The sequence below is a fragment of the Abramis brama genome (genome assembly GCF_963993115.1).
Source record: "Abramis brama genome assembly, chromosome: 1".
Classification (NCBI taxonomy): Eukaryota; Metazoa; Chordata; class Actinopteri; order Cypriniformes; family Leuciscidae; genus Abramis; species Abramis brama.
In genome coordinates, this window is record NC_139963.1 from 39041532 (window position 1) to 39059333 (window position 17802).

The following is a 17802-nucleotide window of genomic DNA, read 5'->3' on the forward strand; positions in this document are numbered from 1 at the left end:
AGACGGCCATCCGTGCTTACGTCGGTAACAAGCACACTGCTTGGGATCGTTACCTGCCCCAAATTTGTTTTGCTTTGAGGACTGCTCCACATGAAAGTACGGGCCAAAGCCCATCCATGTTGCTGTATGGGCGAGAATTGAATACCCCTCTTGACCTCATCACTCAGCCGAATAGTGATGGTGGGGATGAACCTGGTATCCCATACCCGGAAAGCTTGGAGTCATCGATCAGAGAAGCACATGATCATGCTAGGTCCGTTTTGGATGAGAACCATGACAAAAGAAAGAAGTACTACGACAAGAGGCGTCGGCCTGTGTCTTACTCTGTAAATGAGTTGGTCAGAATTAAGACTCATCCCCGTTCGGATGCACTGGCGAACTTCACGGCTAAGCTAGCACCTCTATATGCTGGCCCTTACCAAATTGCACAAAAACTGTCGGAAGTGAACTACAGACTCATAGACGCGAGTACGGGGGCAGACGCAGGTGTATTTCATGTCGTAAATCTGCTTCCTTTTCGTACCTGGGAACCGTTTGAGTCAGAGACTGAGCCCACAGGGGTTTCTGTTGTAGAAACGTCAGCTGACAGTTCTTTGCTTGATGAAGTGCCGGAGGAAACAGAGGATACTGCCGGTGCTACCGCCGTAAACCTAACGGACTTGGGAATCAACGTTGACTATAGTCTCCCTGTGACGTCCAGTGCTCATGATGTGTCAGGAAATGTTGACAGTGTTGATGAGTTGCCTGACCTGCAGGTTGACATTGGGTCTCAAAACGATGACTGGACTGTTAGTGATAATGTTCCTGACAGACACCATTATGACTTGAGACCTCGACGCGCACCGAGAATCACCTCAGACTGGTCGAGTAATAGGTGGACGAATGTGTACCACACAGACAGACTGGACCTTAAATAGTGTTTTGATTACGTCAATGTGTGTTAATTTGCTTGGTTTGTCACTTTGAAAGGCAGAAGGTTTAAATTTGAGAAAAGAGGAGAATTGAGAATTAGTATTAATACTTAGTCTGTTGACATGCTTGTTACAATGTTGTACACAAAAGGAGAAAAAGTGTAAAAAAGGATGTCCTATATTTTGTTTCTGTTTGGTTACACGCTGTTTTCATTTATTTGAAAATGCTGCTGCAGACAATGTATTTTGGTCCATCTGTACTGTCATGTATGCCAGTGTGTACCTTAGTAATACATTCTCCAGTATGGTTCTGTTATTTTGACAACTTTTCATGTATGAGGTTGTTTAAAGTGATGCTGTACTCAGTTGTGCACGGCTGAGGGCAGCCTTTACCTTCCTGGGGGGGATCTGTAACGGCCACCTAATGTTATAGTGTTCATGACATGAATGTTGTGTATGCCTTTAAGATGACATGTTATTGTATGCGCGCTGTTCAAGTGAGCGCGTGCGCAGTGAGAGAAGAGTATTGCTCGTGAGAGGAGAGAGATGACCGCTCTACCGACTGCTCCTTTGATTTACTGTGTTTACGTTCTACTCTTATTTGTAGCGTGTTTTCAGAGTGTTTTTCCCCTGTTAATATTCGCTCTATGACATGTATGAGAAGAGTGCATTTAACTGAGAGGACATATATAAAGACTCGTGGAACTACCATCCGTTTGCGCTGTCTTTTCTATTCATCCTGGGCAGACTTAAAACTCTGACAGCGTTACAATATGTTCACATTCATGGCACAATTCGGGACCAGAAAATAATTATTTTCTCACATTCACTTGCATTGACGATTTTTCAACCTAGAGGTCCACTTGGGGTTTTACGGATGGGCGGGACTTACCAGCTCTATATATTCGGTTCCTGAAATTCTCAAATAGAATCTGTCTGCAGCCTGCAAGACTTCAAGTTACGCCCACTTCAAGTTACACCCACTTCAGGTTACGCCCACTTCAGGTTACGCCCACTTCAAATTGATCTCTGTTTATTTCGACTTAAAGCAGCGCTGCACAGACCGGTCGGTGTATGACATCAAAGTACCGCGAGAGCCATGCGAGAACAGACAGTTCCGTATGCTTTTGAATCGTTCTCGCACGAGTTTAACATGAACTGAACATAGAGTTTATTAAACTGACTCTTAGCTGTTCAAGAACCGAAATGCTTCTTTTGGTATACAGTAAAGCAAGCTGCTGTCTGCATTTGTGCAAGGGTACTGACATGATATCAGTGATAATGTATTGCAAGAAACCATATTGCAATGTATTGTTTTATCAATTATTCGTCCCACCTCAACTAGAGTGTGGAGCAAGCACTAATATATCCTTTTGGAATTGAGCTTTATTTCTATTTTTTGTTTATTTTTATTTAAACATCTTTTGATGTCTTATTGTATGCCTGATTTGGTGATTTTGACTGCACAAATGAACAGCTAAATGCACCGCTGACAAACAAATCTTATGATACTTTGAGACAAATGAACAACAAGCACACCCATAACAAAATCTTTTAATTGAAAGGCAACACAATGAGGGTTTATGCAAACCCAATCTAATATGTTCTGACACTAATATACCCTTCACAAAACACCAGTTATCAGTGTCATTTGAGTTTAGTTTATCAAAAGGAGAATGCAGAGATAAAATACAGTGTAATCAGTTGGACGCACAGTGGAAACAGTAAATGCACAGCTAAACAGAAGTGTTTTGAGTCTGGATTTGAACTATTGTAGGAGCACATCTGATCTCTTCTGGAAGCTGGTTCCTGCGGCTGGCATAATAGCTAAAAGCGGACTCACCATGCTTAGAGTGAAATACCCTTGGTATTTTTAGTTTATGTAATCCTAATGATCTGAGTGATATTGGGTTTATATTCAGTGAGCATATCTGCAATGTTTTGAGGTTCTAGTCCATTGCATTATTTATATACCAGTAATAATACTTTAAAATCATTCCTAAATGTAACTGGGAGCCAGTGTAAAGACCGTGTGTGATATGTTCATATTTTCTGGTTCTGCTGATTAATGATCTTGCCTATGAAAGAAAGATTTGAGATTGGTCTATAGTTGTTTAATATGGTCTTATCCAGATTGTTCTTTTTCATGAGGGGCTTGACAACTGCAGTTTTAAGGGAATTTGGAAAACTCCCAGAGAGAAGTGAGGATATTACCACCTCTAGGAGATCTGCTTCTAAACAGTTTAACACACTTTTGAAAAAGGAGTTGGGGAGTGTCAAGGGCGCAGGTTGATGTTTTAAGGTGCTGTACTGTTTCTTCCATAATTTTACCATTAATTTCTTCGAAATCAGACATGGTGACATTCTGAGGATGAGGTCTGATCTGTCTTACCTCAGTGCCACATGAGGATATGCTGATCGCCTTTCTGATATTATTGATTTTCTCAGAGAAGAATGAAGCAAACTCACTGCATTTGCTGTCTGAGATTGCTGTCTTTTTTAGGCCAATGACCCCTTGGAAAATGTTTTTAGAGAAACTTTAAATATATTTTTTGGTTGTTTTTGTATAATGTTACATTTCTTTGAAAGCATCAAATTATGAACCAAAGAAGGAATTCATGTGCCAAACAACATCAGTCTCATCTACAGATGTTCTAGTTATCTGGTTAGGTGAAACGACATTATTCAAGTTATTTTCAAGTATTCATTTAGTTTCATTTCTGCTTCTGTCTTGCAGTCATCCATTAACTTACTCAAAATATTTTTTGGGTGGGGTTAGTTCTTCTTTATTATCAGTATTGCCATGCTTGAGGTCTTCAGTCACAGGCTTACACTCTGAGTTACAGTGATAAAGTTGGGTCTTATTTACTGTATTTTCTGATCAATTGTTTTTTCAATATGCTACAATATTTCTTTGGACTTTTTTATCTCTTGGCAGTTTCGCAGGTTTTGAGTTTCACAGGTTTGTATGTTGACTTAATTCTGTCTTTTATTCTTCTGATGCATCTGGAATGAGATTAAATATGTTTTAAATGATCATGACTTTGTCTCTGTCTTAAGACCAGAATAGGGAGTGTTAAATTAATTAATCAGTTGACATGTTTGAGTTTGGACTAACCCTGCCAAATATTGCCTCGCTACTGTATTAGTAAAGCTTTTTTGTTGCATATGACAATAGATGGGCTTTTACAGAAACCCATACATTTTTCACTAGCTATTAAGATGTCATGGTCCCAACTCTATAAAATACAAAACTCTAGAGGCGTATCATGGACCAGTGTTCAGTTTTGCAGGTTTTAATGACTCTTAGAAAGTTATTTCTGTGTCTGCTTGTAATCCAATACTTTAGTGATGCTATTCTGTGCTGAATCTTCACCAGTTTTAAATCACATCCTTCTCAATGTGTTTAACAGGTTCACATGCTGATGATGAATGTCCTGTTCAGCTCAACCCACAGAGAGTTATTGTGAAGTACGGCGGTTCTGTCTCAGTCGACTGCAGCACTTCTGTCCAGCATAGAGGAATGGGATGGGAAGCCAGTGAGGGAGCAGTGCCCATGACCAGAGACAGTCTGATCACATGGAGAGTGTCAGAACTGAGAGAATGGGGCATAGTGCCATCCTGCTACATGAGCTATGATAAGAGACAGTGTGTAGTGACTCTCCCAGTGACTATTTACAGTGAGTTTCTCTGTTATTGATATTTTTATCTTTTCTTTCTCAGAAATGTCTAATTTATACACATTCATGACTGCAGATATCAGTGTGTAAATCTTCCTCCACAGAGACTCCAGACAGTGTGTCCATCAGCACTGTGAATCACAACGGACCAATGATGGAGGGAAACCAGTATGAGCTCCAGTGTGACGTTCTCAATGTGGCTCCTGTTCAGAATCTCACTGTCAACTGGTACAAAGGACAGACTCTGGTGGATCAAACCATCTTCACTGACACCATCAAGACTCCAGTCAATAAAACATCTAAACTCCTGATCCGTCCAGACAGAGCTGATGATGGAGCTCAGTACTGGTGTGAAGCAGAGCTGGAACTGGGAGAAGAAGGACCTCAACCTCCTCTAACAAACACATCAGATCCTCTCAGCATTACTGTATATTGTAAGTAAGACACATCAGTTTCTATTATTAATCTTTTAAGAACATCTGTTGTAAAGTCCAAATCAAGCAGACTTTTAATGGTTGTAGCATGTGACACAGTGTCAGGTTGTGTGATGATAGGGATCGGATGCAGTATGTAACTTTTTCTTGTCAAATTTCTAGATTTGAGTAGTTTTGTTGAAGCGCACATTACTAGACTTGTGGTGAACAATTAATCTGTGCAAATTAATACACAGAAAAAAAGTCTTATCTTTAATAAGTCTAATCTTTAATAAAATTCTGAACTTTTGCTTCCGCTCTGGAATGACGTTCCTTCTCTGATGACGTCAGTTTGATGGCTTGGCTTGAATATCCTTTAACCACTCTCCTCCAACCATCAGTTTTCTATGGGCGAGGGATGGAGAGGAGGTGCGCTAAAGTAAAACCCCACCCTCTATTCAATTTTCTGATTCACTTGGAAATATATCACAACACTGGAGAAAAGTTGGTCGACTTCAGTTCACAGGGACTTTAACATAAGACACTTATGTATATGTAGGAGAAACACCTCTTAAACTGTTTTTCTTTAACTCCTTTCTGCAGTTGGACCGATCATCAATGAGACCAAACTGCCCTCCATAGTGCCTGTGTTTCGAGGATATCCAGTGGTGATAGTTTGTGAAGCCGAGGGAAACCCAAAACCAACAATCAGCTGGAGTGTCAGCACAACTGATATAGTTTATAGTGAAACTCTTACTATAACAGATTCAACACCTGAGGATCTGCTCTGCATTGCAAACAATTCTGTTGGCATCACCACCATCAGATCCGTAAAAGTGTTCAGACAAGGTAACTGTATTTTTGTATAATTTTCAATTGTAAGTGACTTAGTTTAATTGGCAATTTCAGTTTTAGTAATACACTACAGAAACAACTGTGGTTGTTTTTTAAAATGATTTTTTTTTTGTATTTGTTTGTCTGATATTAAACATAATATTTATTTATTTAGTTGTATTAAATATGCAAATTATTGAGAAAAAAACACAATTTAGTAGTCTAAATGATGTTGTCAGGATAGATTTTATGCAAAGTCATTTGAAGTTCCTCTTTTAGTCTTTTGCCTTTGATTAATGAAAATTTCATTCATCAACAATTTCGGCACAGCTTTCAGATTTTAGCATGGCTTTTTTTGTGGTTAATGTTTTGGCCTTTCACAAAGTATTCTCACTTTTGTAAGAAGCTGTTTGGTTTGTTGTTCTTGTAACGCTCTGCTTGCAGTCAGAATGTCAGAGGAGGTGTTATAGGAACACTATTTAAGTGAAATGGCTTGTGGATCGTGTCAGCATAGTTGCCCTGCATGGATTTTTATTTAGATTAGCTGCTGACTTTCGATATGTTGGAGGCATTATGCAGGCTTGATATCTATCTCCAGTTTTACTTGCTTGGATATAATTCCCTAAATTGCTGATTTACTCATATATTTGTTTCTTTTGACACAGAGAATTACGTGCCCATAATAGTAGGCATTATTGTTGCTGTAGTTCTGGTCATCACAATGATCTTCGTCTACATCTACTACACCAACTACAAAAAAAAAAGGACGGGCCATTATAATTTGAGGAAGCCCAGAGCACATAATGGACTCTTAGCACAGTCCCTATGAAGGAACTCAATCTGCTGTCAGATCAGTCGGAGCAGACGGTCACAAGGATCGGTGTTCTGCTCACTTCACCCTTAGAGCGAACTGCCAATCACATCCTCACACTGTTGTCCAAGGATGTTGATCAAATAAAATTAATATAAATTTATAAAGGAACTATGCTGTCAGGTTTGTGCAGTTTGCTGAAGACGAGGGAACAGAATTTCAATGCAGCTGGTTTATTCATAAACTCAGGTTACAGGAAAATACAGGAACTCAGGAGAATACCAGGAACTCAGCAAAACACAACCATACAAAGACAAGAACCAACAAACACTGAGGGAAAACACAGGGCTTAAATACACTGGGGCTAACAGGATAATTAACAAGGTGATTGACAGGACACAGGTGAAAGACATGACTAATTAGAACATAGGAGAAACTAAGTAACAGGACTAAACCAAAAGCACAAAAGACAGGGGAAAACTAGATAACATAACTAAACCAAAACACAGACACGTGACATGCTTACACTGTATGTTTCAGCCACATTGAACATTCAAATATTTATTACATTATTATATAAGACACTGAAGTTGTTACTGTAGTCTAGATGTTGTAATGTTGTGGGCATATTTATTTCTTTGTGACCAATTGATGTAAATGATCTCAAGCCTCCCTGAAAATACAATCTCACATGACATCATGTAAATAAAAAATTTTGTAGAAAAACTTTTTAAAGAAAAGTTAAAAAATAAAAATAATTAAAGCTGCAAGCAGCATTTATCGGGGTTCAAGCAATTAAGGCCTTTAAGGCCTTAAAGCACAAAAGCATCCAAAGTTGTTAAGTTTTATTTAGCAAGCATGTAACCACTGACATCATAGATGGAAAATATCATGTTCTAGCATGATTTACCATAGTTTATCATGATTTATCATGGTTTACCATGATTTAACTTGTTCTAGCATAGTTTACCATGATTTTATCTTAGTTTACCTTGATTTACCATGTTCTAGCATGATTTACCATGATATACCACATTCTAACATGATTTACCATAGTTTATCATGATTTATCATGTTTTACCATGATTTACCCTGTTCTAGCATAGTTTACCATGATTTACCATGTTCTAGCATGATTTACCATCATATACCACGTTCTAGGATGATTTACCAGGATTCTAACATGATTTACCTTGATACACCACATTCTAGTATTATTTACTATGATTTACCATGTTTCTAGCGTGATTTACCATGATTTACCACATTACTAGCAATTATGTGAAGTGTCAATGCAAATGAAGTGATAACACAAAATATGATTGTTATAATAGTTATTGTTATACAAGTGATTTTTTAAGTGTCTAAATATGAATGATGCAAAAGCACACGTGAAAAGACTTCATTAATAATAAGTAGAATGGCCAGCAGAGGGCAGTAGAAGACCACTTATTGGCTCACTTTCACTTTAAACTTCATGATTTTCACCAGTTTTCTGCACTAAAGCAAACCAGTTTTTCCATGTTTAACTCCATAATGCATGCTTACACACACACACACACACACGTTTTCAATGTTTTTGGGATATGTTATTGAGAAAATATATTTAATTGTCTATAGGCATTTCTTTGTGATCTAATAATATAAAACTTAATCATAATCATAATAAAAAAATAAAATATATATATATATATATACACAAATATCATAATAAAAAATAAAAAACATCACAATAAAAAAGATTGCTTTTTAAAGCATTTGTTTGTTTCCCAATACTGAAAGCTAATGAAAAGATAATGTGTAATCCTGCTGCTCCCTCAAGTGGACAAAAGTGGTATTATAGCTTACATTTTACAATGAAGTGTTTGAATGAATGAGTGAATGAATGGGAATTTGGTTTTTCACTTATATCTCGGTAACCAGAACGCGAAATTCTGAAACTCAGAGCATAGATAGTGCTCGAGGAGCCCTGTTGAATGAGACCATCACTTTGTTTTTGGGCGATTAGGGCCGGGAGTTATGACCGTTCAAAGGCATATCTTTTGGGGCTTTTATCTCTGGAATGCCCAGGGCAAATAACACCACATTTGAATCGAAGGGGTCTGGGTCAGGAGTTACGGCCGTTCAAAGTCGGGGGTCCCGCCGACTAGCGATCCGCGGGGGGCGCGCTCCCGAGGCCCACGACGACAGATTTCGATCAAGAGCCTGGAGAGGACCTTACCATCAAAATTTGAGCGCGCAACGACTTTCCGTTTTCGAGCTATGAGCGAATTTGTATTCGGAGCATGGCTTAAATGGACGTTTTAATTTCTCTTTCAGTATTCACTTCTTAATGTGACTCAGTTGTCAATAGTAATACTCCAATAGATGAATTTTGACAAAATGTGATTGTAAATGTTAAAATAATGATTTTATAAAGTCTAAATATGAATTATAGAACAATATTATGGAGTAGTATGATGAAATGGCAGCAGGGGGCAGTAAAATACCACTTATTGGCTTAATATGCCAATGTTATTCATTTTCACCTTTTTTATTAACTGTTAAAGAGGCAAATTTTGTCCGATCTGTCTGAAATTTTTCATGCTTGTTCTGACTTGTTTTTAAGGTCTGAGCATTAAGAGATATAGGCTTTTGTGGACACTTGGTCAAGGCTACATATTGAAGTGACCCTATTATAACCATCCAAATGAAGAAGTTATAATTTTTCTGATAACTATTGAGTACAGATAATTGCACTGCACTGGTTTTGAACATTATTATATGAACATTATATGATCATAGATAGAAAACACCATTTACAGCCAATACAGGCAATTTACCTTAGGAAATATATGGTTTTAAAGCATTTTAACAGTTATAGCGCCACCTATGGTCTGATCTCCATAAAAATTTCCATGCTTCTTTAGCATGTTGTCACATAAGCTCTTCAATTTTTGTGAAGTTCTGGATTTATAGATGTTTGAGTGTATTTTGACACGCCCATTATCTAAACGACCCTGTTATAGCCAAGCAAAAGCAAAATTTAAACTTTTTTTTGATAATTATTAATCTAAAGAGTCCAGAGAACAGTCCTAGACTGGTCTGGTTCTGATCGGGCGAAAAACCTAGGACTAGTTCGCAAAAGTAGGTTTTTAACATATTTGTAAATATTTAATGAACGGTTTGATTGACAGCAGTGGTTCTTGAGGCAAAGTTGTTCAGTATGATGAGATCTATCAAATGATATGCATATTTGGTGGATGTGTGCAACACCACGTGATTACAGAGGGCGTAAACCTCGTTAGCGCCAACTAATTTCTTTCAAAATTCTTACAGACCTTTACGGCCATGAGCCGAACATGCCCATCGAGTTTCGTTCCGATTGGCCTCCATTAACCTTGTCTAATAGGTGCTCAAACTTCATTTTTTTCAGTTTTTGAGATACACCAATGTCCTCATAGAGATACATGGCACCTTGGACCAAGACACTGCATACCAATTTTCAAGTCAATTGGACCAACGGTCAGGTGGTTATAGCCCTTTGAATGTTTTGTTCATGTTATAGTGCCACCATGAGGCCAATCGTCGTAGTTTTTTTACTGTTACCTTGAATTGAGGTCTTACACATGTGTACGGAGTTTGGTGAAAATATATCATTTAGTTCAAGAGTTATAGCCATTTTAGTAAATGTAGCTCCGCCTACTTCGATCATTTGAGCGCCCCTTAGCAACCGTGAATCGAAATTTCAACTTTTTTTCAATAATTATTGATAAACAGACTCCAGAGAACATTTCTGCACTGGTTTGGTTCCGATCGGGCAAAAAACCTAGGACTAGTTTGCAAAAGTAGGTTTTTGAGAAAATTCAAAATGGCGGAAGATTTTTCCAGACGCAAATAAGATATACGGAGATATATGTTTTGTCCGTCTTCAGCCAAGGATTACAGTGATATAAGACACTTGAGTCTATGACAAACGGTCTAGGAGTTATGGCTGATTTCATACTTTTGCTTGCTGTAGCGCCACCTATTGGCCAATCGGTGTCATACTTTGATAGGTTCTCCCCAAATTGAGGACTACCATCTGGCTGAGTTTCAAGTCTCCAGCATTTACGGTTTGGGCTGCACGAATAATTATTAAAGCTGCCAGCAGCATTTATCAGGGTTCAAGCTATTAAGGCCTTTAAGGTTTTTATGCACAAAAGCATCAAAAGTTATTAAGTTTTATTTAGCAAGCATGTTACCACTGACATAATAGATGGAAAAGACCATTTACAGCCAATACAGGCAACGTACCATTGGAAATATATGGTTTTAAAGCATTTTAACAGTTATAGCGCCACCTTTGGTCCGATCTCCATAATATTTGGCATGCTTGTTAATGATGTTATGTCACATATGCTCACCAATTTTGTGACGTTCTGAGTGTTTATTTAGGATTTATAGGCTTTTTAGTGTATTTTGCCACGCCCATTTTATAAATGACCCGATTTTGTACTTTTGGTTGCTGTAGCGCCACCTATGGGCAAATCGGGGTCATACTCTGATAGGTTGTCCCCAAATTGAGGCCTACCATCTGGCCAGGTTTCACATCTCTAGGCCTTACGGTTTGGGCTGCACGATGCGTTTTACGAATCCTTACAATTACAATAGGGTTTCAGCATTTCATGCTTGAACCCCTAATAAAATAAATAATATGGCCCTAATAATATGGCCATAGTCATTTCTATTGAGAAACGCAGGGGAATAAGGCACTTGTCGCTTTGCTATTAACTTACTAGTACTGTACCAGTGAAGCATTTCTGTTTCTTGCCAAGATGATAAATATAGATGACCCTCTAAACAGGCTGATGTATTCGGAATCAAGCCAGAATCATTTTTCAGGGGTGTGTGTGTGTGTGTATGGCATTGGTCAAAGCACAAAACACTCAAGACAGAGTAGGCCTACACAAATTTTTGATTTATGTTTTGCTGGCTGATAAAGCAGTGGTCTTGGACTTTTTATTGACATCTGTTCAAATGCAAATGCGTGTTTTTAGTTCATAGAAATGCCCTATTTACAACTGCAAGTGTCCTTGTGCACTTGTTTGATTCTATAGCTTCATTATTTGTAAACCACAGACGTTCTTCAATGTGTGAACAAGAACACAACTGATTACCATATTCAGCTCGACCCGTGGAGTGTTGTCTGCTGGTACGACAGATCTGTTTCTGTTAACTGCCACACTTCAGTCACAAAGATGCAGCGCTTGTGACCACTGCACCAGATAACAGCGAACGTTCTCAGAACATTCTGGCAAGGTTCTCTCAACGTTTTGAACAAAAATTCTTACAATAACAGTGAAAGAATGTTCGTTCAAAGTTATCTGGTCTTTAATAATGTTCTTGAAACGTTAGCACATAGACATCATACATCGTTCATAGGTTTCTACTGAAACGTTCTAGTTTTTTCAGAATGTTCAAAGAACATTCTAAATTGTCCCAGAACATTCAGAAATAACGTTTTTGTAACTTAATATGAACATTAGCAAAATGCTCTAAGAACATATTTTTGGGGCCAGTCTGATTATCTTGTGATGCACTGTTACTCTCAGCATCACATGTATTAATCTATCTCACCCACCATGTCATGAGAGTAGTACCGAGTATTCAGAGATGCTTCTCCTTTCTGCATACTAAATATGCTTATTCAGACAGCGAATGTCCATCATGCTGTGTGGATCACTCATGAATCATGACCAATGCCTGAGGAGGTCCATCATCACTTATTATGACTCAGACTGTGACACATAAAATACAAATCAAAAAGCATACAAAACGGTGTTTTTGTACAGACCCACCCTCTGTATCGAGGATATGTTGACAATCGAGGGAAATTGGGTGAAGTAAAAGAGTTGTGGCTTTTCAACTGTGGTCTTTCAAAACATTACATTGTCTTTTCTAATTGATGAATGCGCTCTCTTTTCCAAAAACTGAAGTGACGATGCAAATGAATAAAGTTGGAATACGTGCACTTTATAGAGATGTGTGGGGGAGGGTTAACATTAACTAAAGCAGGCAGCTATGCGAGCCGGGCAGACTGGGCAGTGGTTTCCTGCGATAAATGAGGGGTCCGAGTCCGTGTGTTGTGTTATCGCCTGAACAATCAAACACTGTTAGCTGGTTAAAAACAGGGTTCGAAATGACTTAGGACTCTTGGGGGGTCCCCTAAAATTTAATTATTAAATTATTAAAAATTATTTAAAATCTAATTAAAAAGATTTTTGTTGTTGTTTGTTTAACCTCAGAATAGTTTATATCTCGCAATTCTGACTTTATAACACGCAATTGCGACTTTATATCATGCAATTCTGACTTTATATCTCCAAATTGCGTATTATAAAGTCAGAATTGCGAGATATAAACATGCAATTCTGAGAAAAAAAGTCAGAATTTCAAGTAAGTTATATTCCTCGCAATTGCGAGTTTATATCTCATAATTTTGACTTTATAACACGCAATTTTGACTTTATAACACACAACTGCGACTTTATATCACGCAATTCTGACTTCATAACCTGCAATTGCGACTTTATATCACGTAATTCTGAGATAAAAAGTCAGAATTGTGAGATTAAAAATTGACGTTACCTTGTTTATTTTTCACTCTGTGGCGGAAACAAGCTTCCATAGTCTGCTGTTAGCTGGCAGATAACGTTACAGCTAACAAGAAACGTTGACAAACGTACTCTTCTAATCATTACACTGGGTATCTAGTTAATGCAACTTTTGATATAGGAACTCGAACTCCTAATATTTTACTATAAGCAATTATGGAGATATAAACATAATCGAAGCACTTACAGGATTTTCATTCAGGATTTCACTCTTTGTGAGGTTTCGTTTTGGTTCAGCTACAGTAGCTACATGTCTGCGGGAACACCACAACAACAATCTGTGACGCTGTATAGGAACTCACTCGGCTAATAGCTGCCCTGATTGCAGCCTCGCGCTAGGAAATAAAATATAATTACTGTTATAAATATAAAACGTCACTAAAGACCTATTTCACAATCATTAATGTTAAAATATATTTGTCGGGGACCCCCCAAAATCCAAAAATAAATTCTTATGGGGGGTCCCTAATGACTTATGGAGGGTCCGGGACCCCCCCAGATCCCCCTCATTTCGAACCCTGGTTAAAAACAGTGTCGATACAGCGCAAACACTGCTAAAATGACGGCACGGAGCGATCGGATACTCTTCGCGTGTCTAATTTTGGATCTGCTGTCGCGGTGGTATGCGTTGCATGGTAGGACATTTAAAGGAACACTCCGACTTTTTGGGACTTTAGCTTATTCACAGTATCCCCCAGAGTTAGATAAGTCCATACATACCTTTTTCATTTCTGTGCGTTCTGTAAGTGTTATTTGACGCACCCACCGCTAGCCTAGCTTAGCACAAAGACTGGATGTAAATGGATAATGGTAGCATACTAATCCCAATAAGTGACAAAATAATGCAAACATTTTCCTATTTACATGTTGTGATCTGTATAGTCACAGCGTGTACAAATAACAAGGCTATATGAGACAGAGACCATTTTTAATCGTATAAATACTGGGAACTATATTCTCACTAGGCGTAGGAGCACAGCTAACGTTACTTTGGCGGAGTGATTAGCGCCGCACACGAGACGCCCTGTCAGTGTTGCCAGATGTACGATAATTATCGTATTTGTACGATAATTTTTACCTCTGTACGATGTACGATCAATAATGGAAAAAATCCTATAATGTACGATAATTTCAGAACTGTGTGACACTTCAAATGATGGTCAAATGATGGTCATTGTAATAGGGCTTCTCATTGATCTAGCTGTGGATTCTACGTCTACCGGGGGAAGAACATGTAGAGAGAGGGAGCGAGAGACCTTGCGTGTGTGTGCTAGTTTGCCTCACGAAGCGCATGTAAGGACCCAACCAATCAAATGTAAGTGCGGGCGGGCTTTTATCTATAGCTACTCCCGAACCGAATCAGAACAGAACCGAACCCCCCCAAATCTGGTCTCCCCTGTTTATTGTCGCAGCTCTTTACAATACAGCGAACACCCATGATTGTAAACTATAAATTTACTATCTAGTAATTGCTGACTCTATTACTCCAACTCTGAGCGAACTCTCTGCTCCTCACCACAGGGCGTCTCGTGTGCTGCGCTAATCACTCCGCCCAAGTAGCTGTGCTCCTACGCCTAGTGAGAATATAGTTCCCAGTATAAATACGATTAAAAATGGTCTCTGTCTCATATAGCCTTGTTATTTGTACACGCTGTGACTATACAGATCACAACATGTAAATAGGAAAATGTTTGCATTATTTTGTCACTTATTGGGATTAGTATGCTACCATTATCCATTTACATCCAGTCTTTGTGCTAAGCTAGGCTAGCGGTGGGTGCGTCAAATAACACTTACAGAACGCACAGAAATGAAAAAGGTATGTATGGACTTATCTAACTCTGGGGGATACTGTGAATAAGCTAAAGTCCCAAAAAGTCGGAGTGTTCCTTTAACGAATCTACCAATCCTGAAGGGGAAAATAAATAAATATATATTCAGAACAGTTTTCGGTGTTAAACGTGATAAAGCTGTCTTAAACACGTCAAGGGTGATTAAATACCCAGCAAACACAGAACGTTGGCACAACGTAGCCAACTAGGCCGTGGGCCAGGGACTCGTAAATTTTGGGGCATCTCGCCCGGGGGGCGGGGTTACGTCCTGCGTCACATCTCTCATGCGGGTTCTCGTCGACCAGGGTCAGCGCGCACCATAGCGCACACAGGCAGGCACAGAACTAGCTAGCGAACCTAGGTCTTAAATCTAATAAATTATGTTTTTTACAACACGTTTTTTGATGGAAAAGTGATGTTTAATCAGGAAATCAGGAATTGCGGTCTTTCAGTTTGTTTATCGTTACCTAGCTACCAAGGGTTTAAGTTGTACAAGATGTGCTGTAGCCTTAATTACAATGGCCAAGAATAACTCATTTTCAGATGAATAGGCTTCGCTCAGTTTATTAAATACATCCAACCTGAAATGTCTCTTACAAACTATGAAGGGACAATGAATCAATACACTGACATGGCAATGCTAGACAGATAGCCTACTTTGTTTGCACAGTCCTACCGTGATTTTGTCACTCTTCTCTCCACTCCTAGACCTACGCTGCCGCACTAAGGCAAAAGGTCGTAACTTCAATTTTTGGCGAAAATGAGTTATTGTAATTTTTAGGACAATAAACATAAGTTTTATCATGTAGACAAACATCAAGTTTCAATTCGATTGTTTTTTGGGTGGAATAAGATTATGTTTTTGCCGTAACTTCAAAAGCCAAGGGGAAACTATGGTAGAAGCCCGTAACGTCAGTTACGGCGTTATGCCTTCGTTTCTTGCTGCTCCTGAACACTCGAATGAAGTTACGGGTGCGCTGCCGTGAAGTTACGGCACTCTGCCTTCTAACCGACCATCAAAGTATTGCCGCGCTGGAGTTACGGGGTTATGATGTAGCAATTAAATCACCTCAGACACACACGTACATTTTTCACAGTGATTGCTTTTGTTAGGTTTGAAGAATGGCATACTCTCGGGGGAAAATGATGGTGGAGATGGCTTTGAATCTTTAACATCCAATAATAGCTAGCGGTAGCCTTAAGCTAGCGATACTACTTCACAAACTAGACACAAACACTTTTCGAGCCATAATCAACAATTTATCCAGTAACAAGCGCTGAATAGAGCAGGCTTGTAGGATATCTTAATTCACAGCCCGTAATACAAATCTACATGTACAACTGAAATAAAATATGCTTCTCATAGCTAGCTCTCGCCTGCCAATGACAGTCCACTGACTGAAAACTACGCGAGTTGGTTGGTTGGAGCCGCAACGACACACCCATTATACACTAGCAACAGGAATAATTTAGAGCCATACCTTTTGTTGAACCTTGGTTAAAATCAGAGCCCATCTATGGAGAGCCTTGGCACTTCCTATTAGCCCCATTGTATAGATCTTGGTTGCAGTTCCATTAGAATTCCACTGGAGGTGATCGCGGGCGAGTGCAGACTGAATGGGAGTCTATGGGGCTAGACGGCTAAATGTGTCTCTTTCACCCGATTGCCGTTGAGAAATCTCAGATTTTATTGTAGGTTTTGCAAGTTCAACATGGGTTATAGGTCGAAAGTTGAATGAACGAGTACTTATTTCTTTTCGATTTCTTACAGGTTGAGTTGTTTTTGCCCATAACACGCTAGCATTCTGCTAATGACGTCAGCATTCTGACGTCATTGATATTTTAAAAGACTTTTTAAACCAAATAAGTGACTCTAAAAAATCTAACACCCAGCAATGTGTAATTTCTTTGCATCTCCTTTCGAATACAACATTCAAATTACTAGACAAAAAATTATATCCTGAGAAAAGTGGATTTTGAGGGTTTTTCGCCATAGACCTCCATTCATTCTGCACTCGCCTGCGAGCGCCCCCGCATGGACAGAGACGTGTTACTGCAGCCAGTCCAGAAACCGGAAGTAAGCAGAGAGTGCCAATTCTCTTCCTATTAGACATTCTCTGGTTAAAATCCATGTCAAACAACCGACGAGAAGGCAAATCCATTACATCCACCACGAGTTTTTAAAACTTGCTACCGGCTCTAAAACTGAAGTGTGTGTGTGTGTGCGCGTGCGTGCGTGCGTGCGTGAGAAAGAGAGAGAGAGAGGCGCGGACGCAGGCGTGGAATTCTGAAATAGAAACAGGCCTTAATGCAAGATTTTAGTCATGTCAATACACAATAAATAGAACATTTAATTAATAAATTAATCAATAAGTCAGGACAGCCCATTCATGCAGGTAGTGAAATAGTTCAATCAAATACAAATACACAGTAAAAAAAAAAAAAAGTCGTTGTTAACCTTAACCCGTTATCAAGTCAATTAAAAAATATATTTCATGGTGTGCATGGTGTGTTAATTGTTTGTGTATGGTGTGTATGTTTTTTTGTTTGTTTTTTTGTAATGCAATGTTTTCAACATAGGGAAATATATACAGCATTTGTCAAAATTTCCCTTAACCTTAACCGACTTGACCTTTTTCAAGTCGAGCCCGAAGCAAACAGCATAAATTTGTATCTGTCGCGAGAG

General features: G+C 38.8%; 1 protein-coding gene across 1 annotated transcript in view; it reads left to right on the top strand.

Annotated features, from left to right (window-relative positions):
• Positions 1–3705: 3705 nt before the first annotated feature.
• LOC311082693 (intercellular adhesion molecule 1-like) overlaps positions 3706–17802 on the top strand; it is a 54392-nt gene continuing 40295 nt past the window's right edge. Inside the window, exons 1-4 of the mRNA XM_084113723.1 lie at positions 3706–3873; positions 4325–4591; positions 4696–5025; positions 5608–5853. Of these exons, the coding sequence (XP_083969849.1) occupies positions 3810–3873; positions 4325–4591; positions 4696–5025; positions 5608–5853 (907 nt within the window). The 5' untranslated portion in view covers positions 3706–3809. The remainder of the gene's footprint in view (positions 3874–4324; positions 4592–4695; positions 5026–5607; positions 5854–17802) is intronic.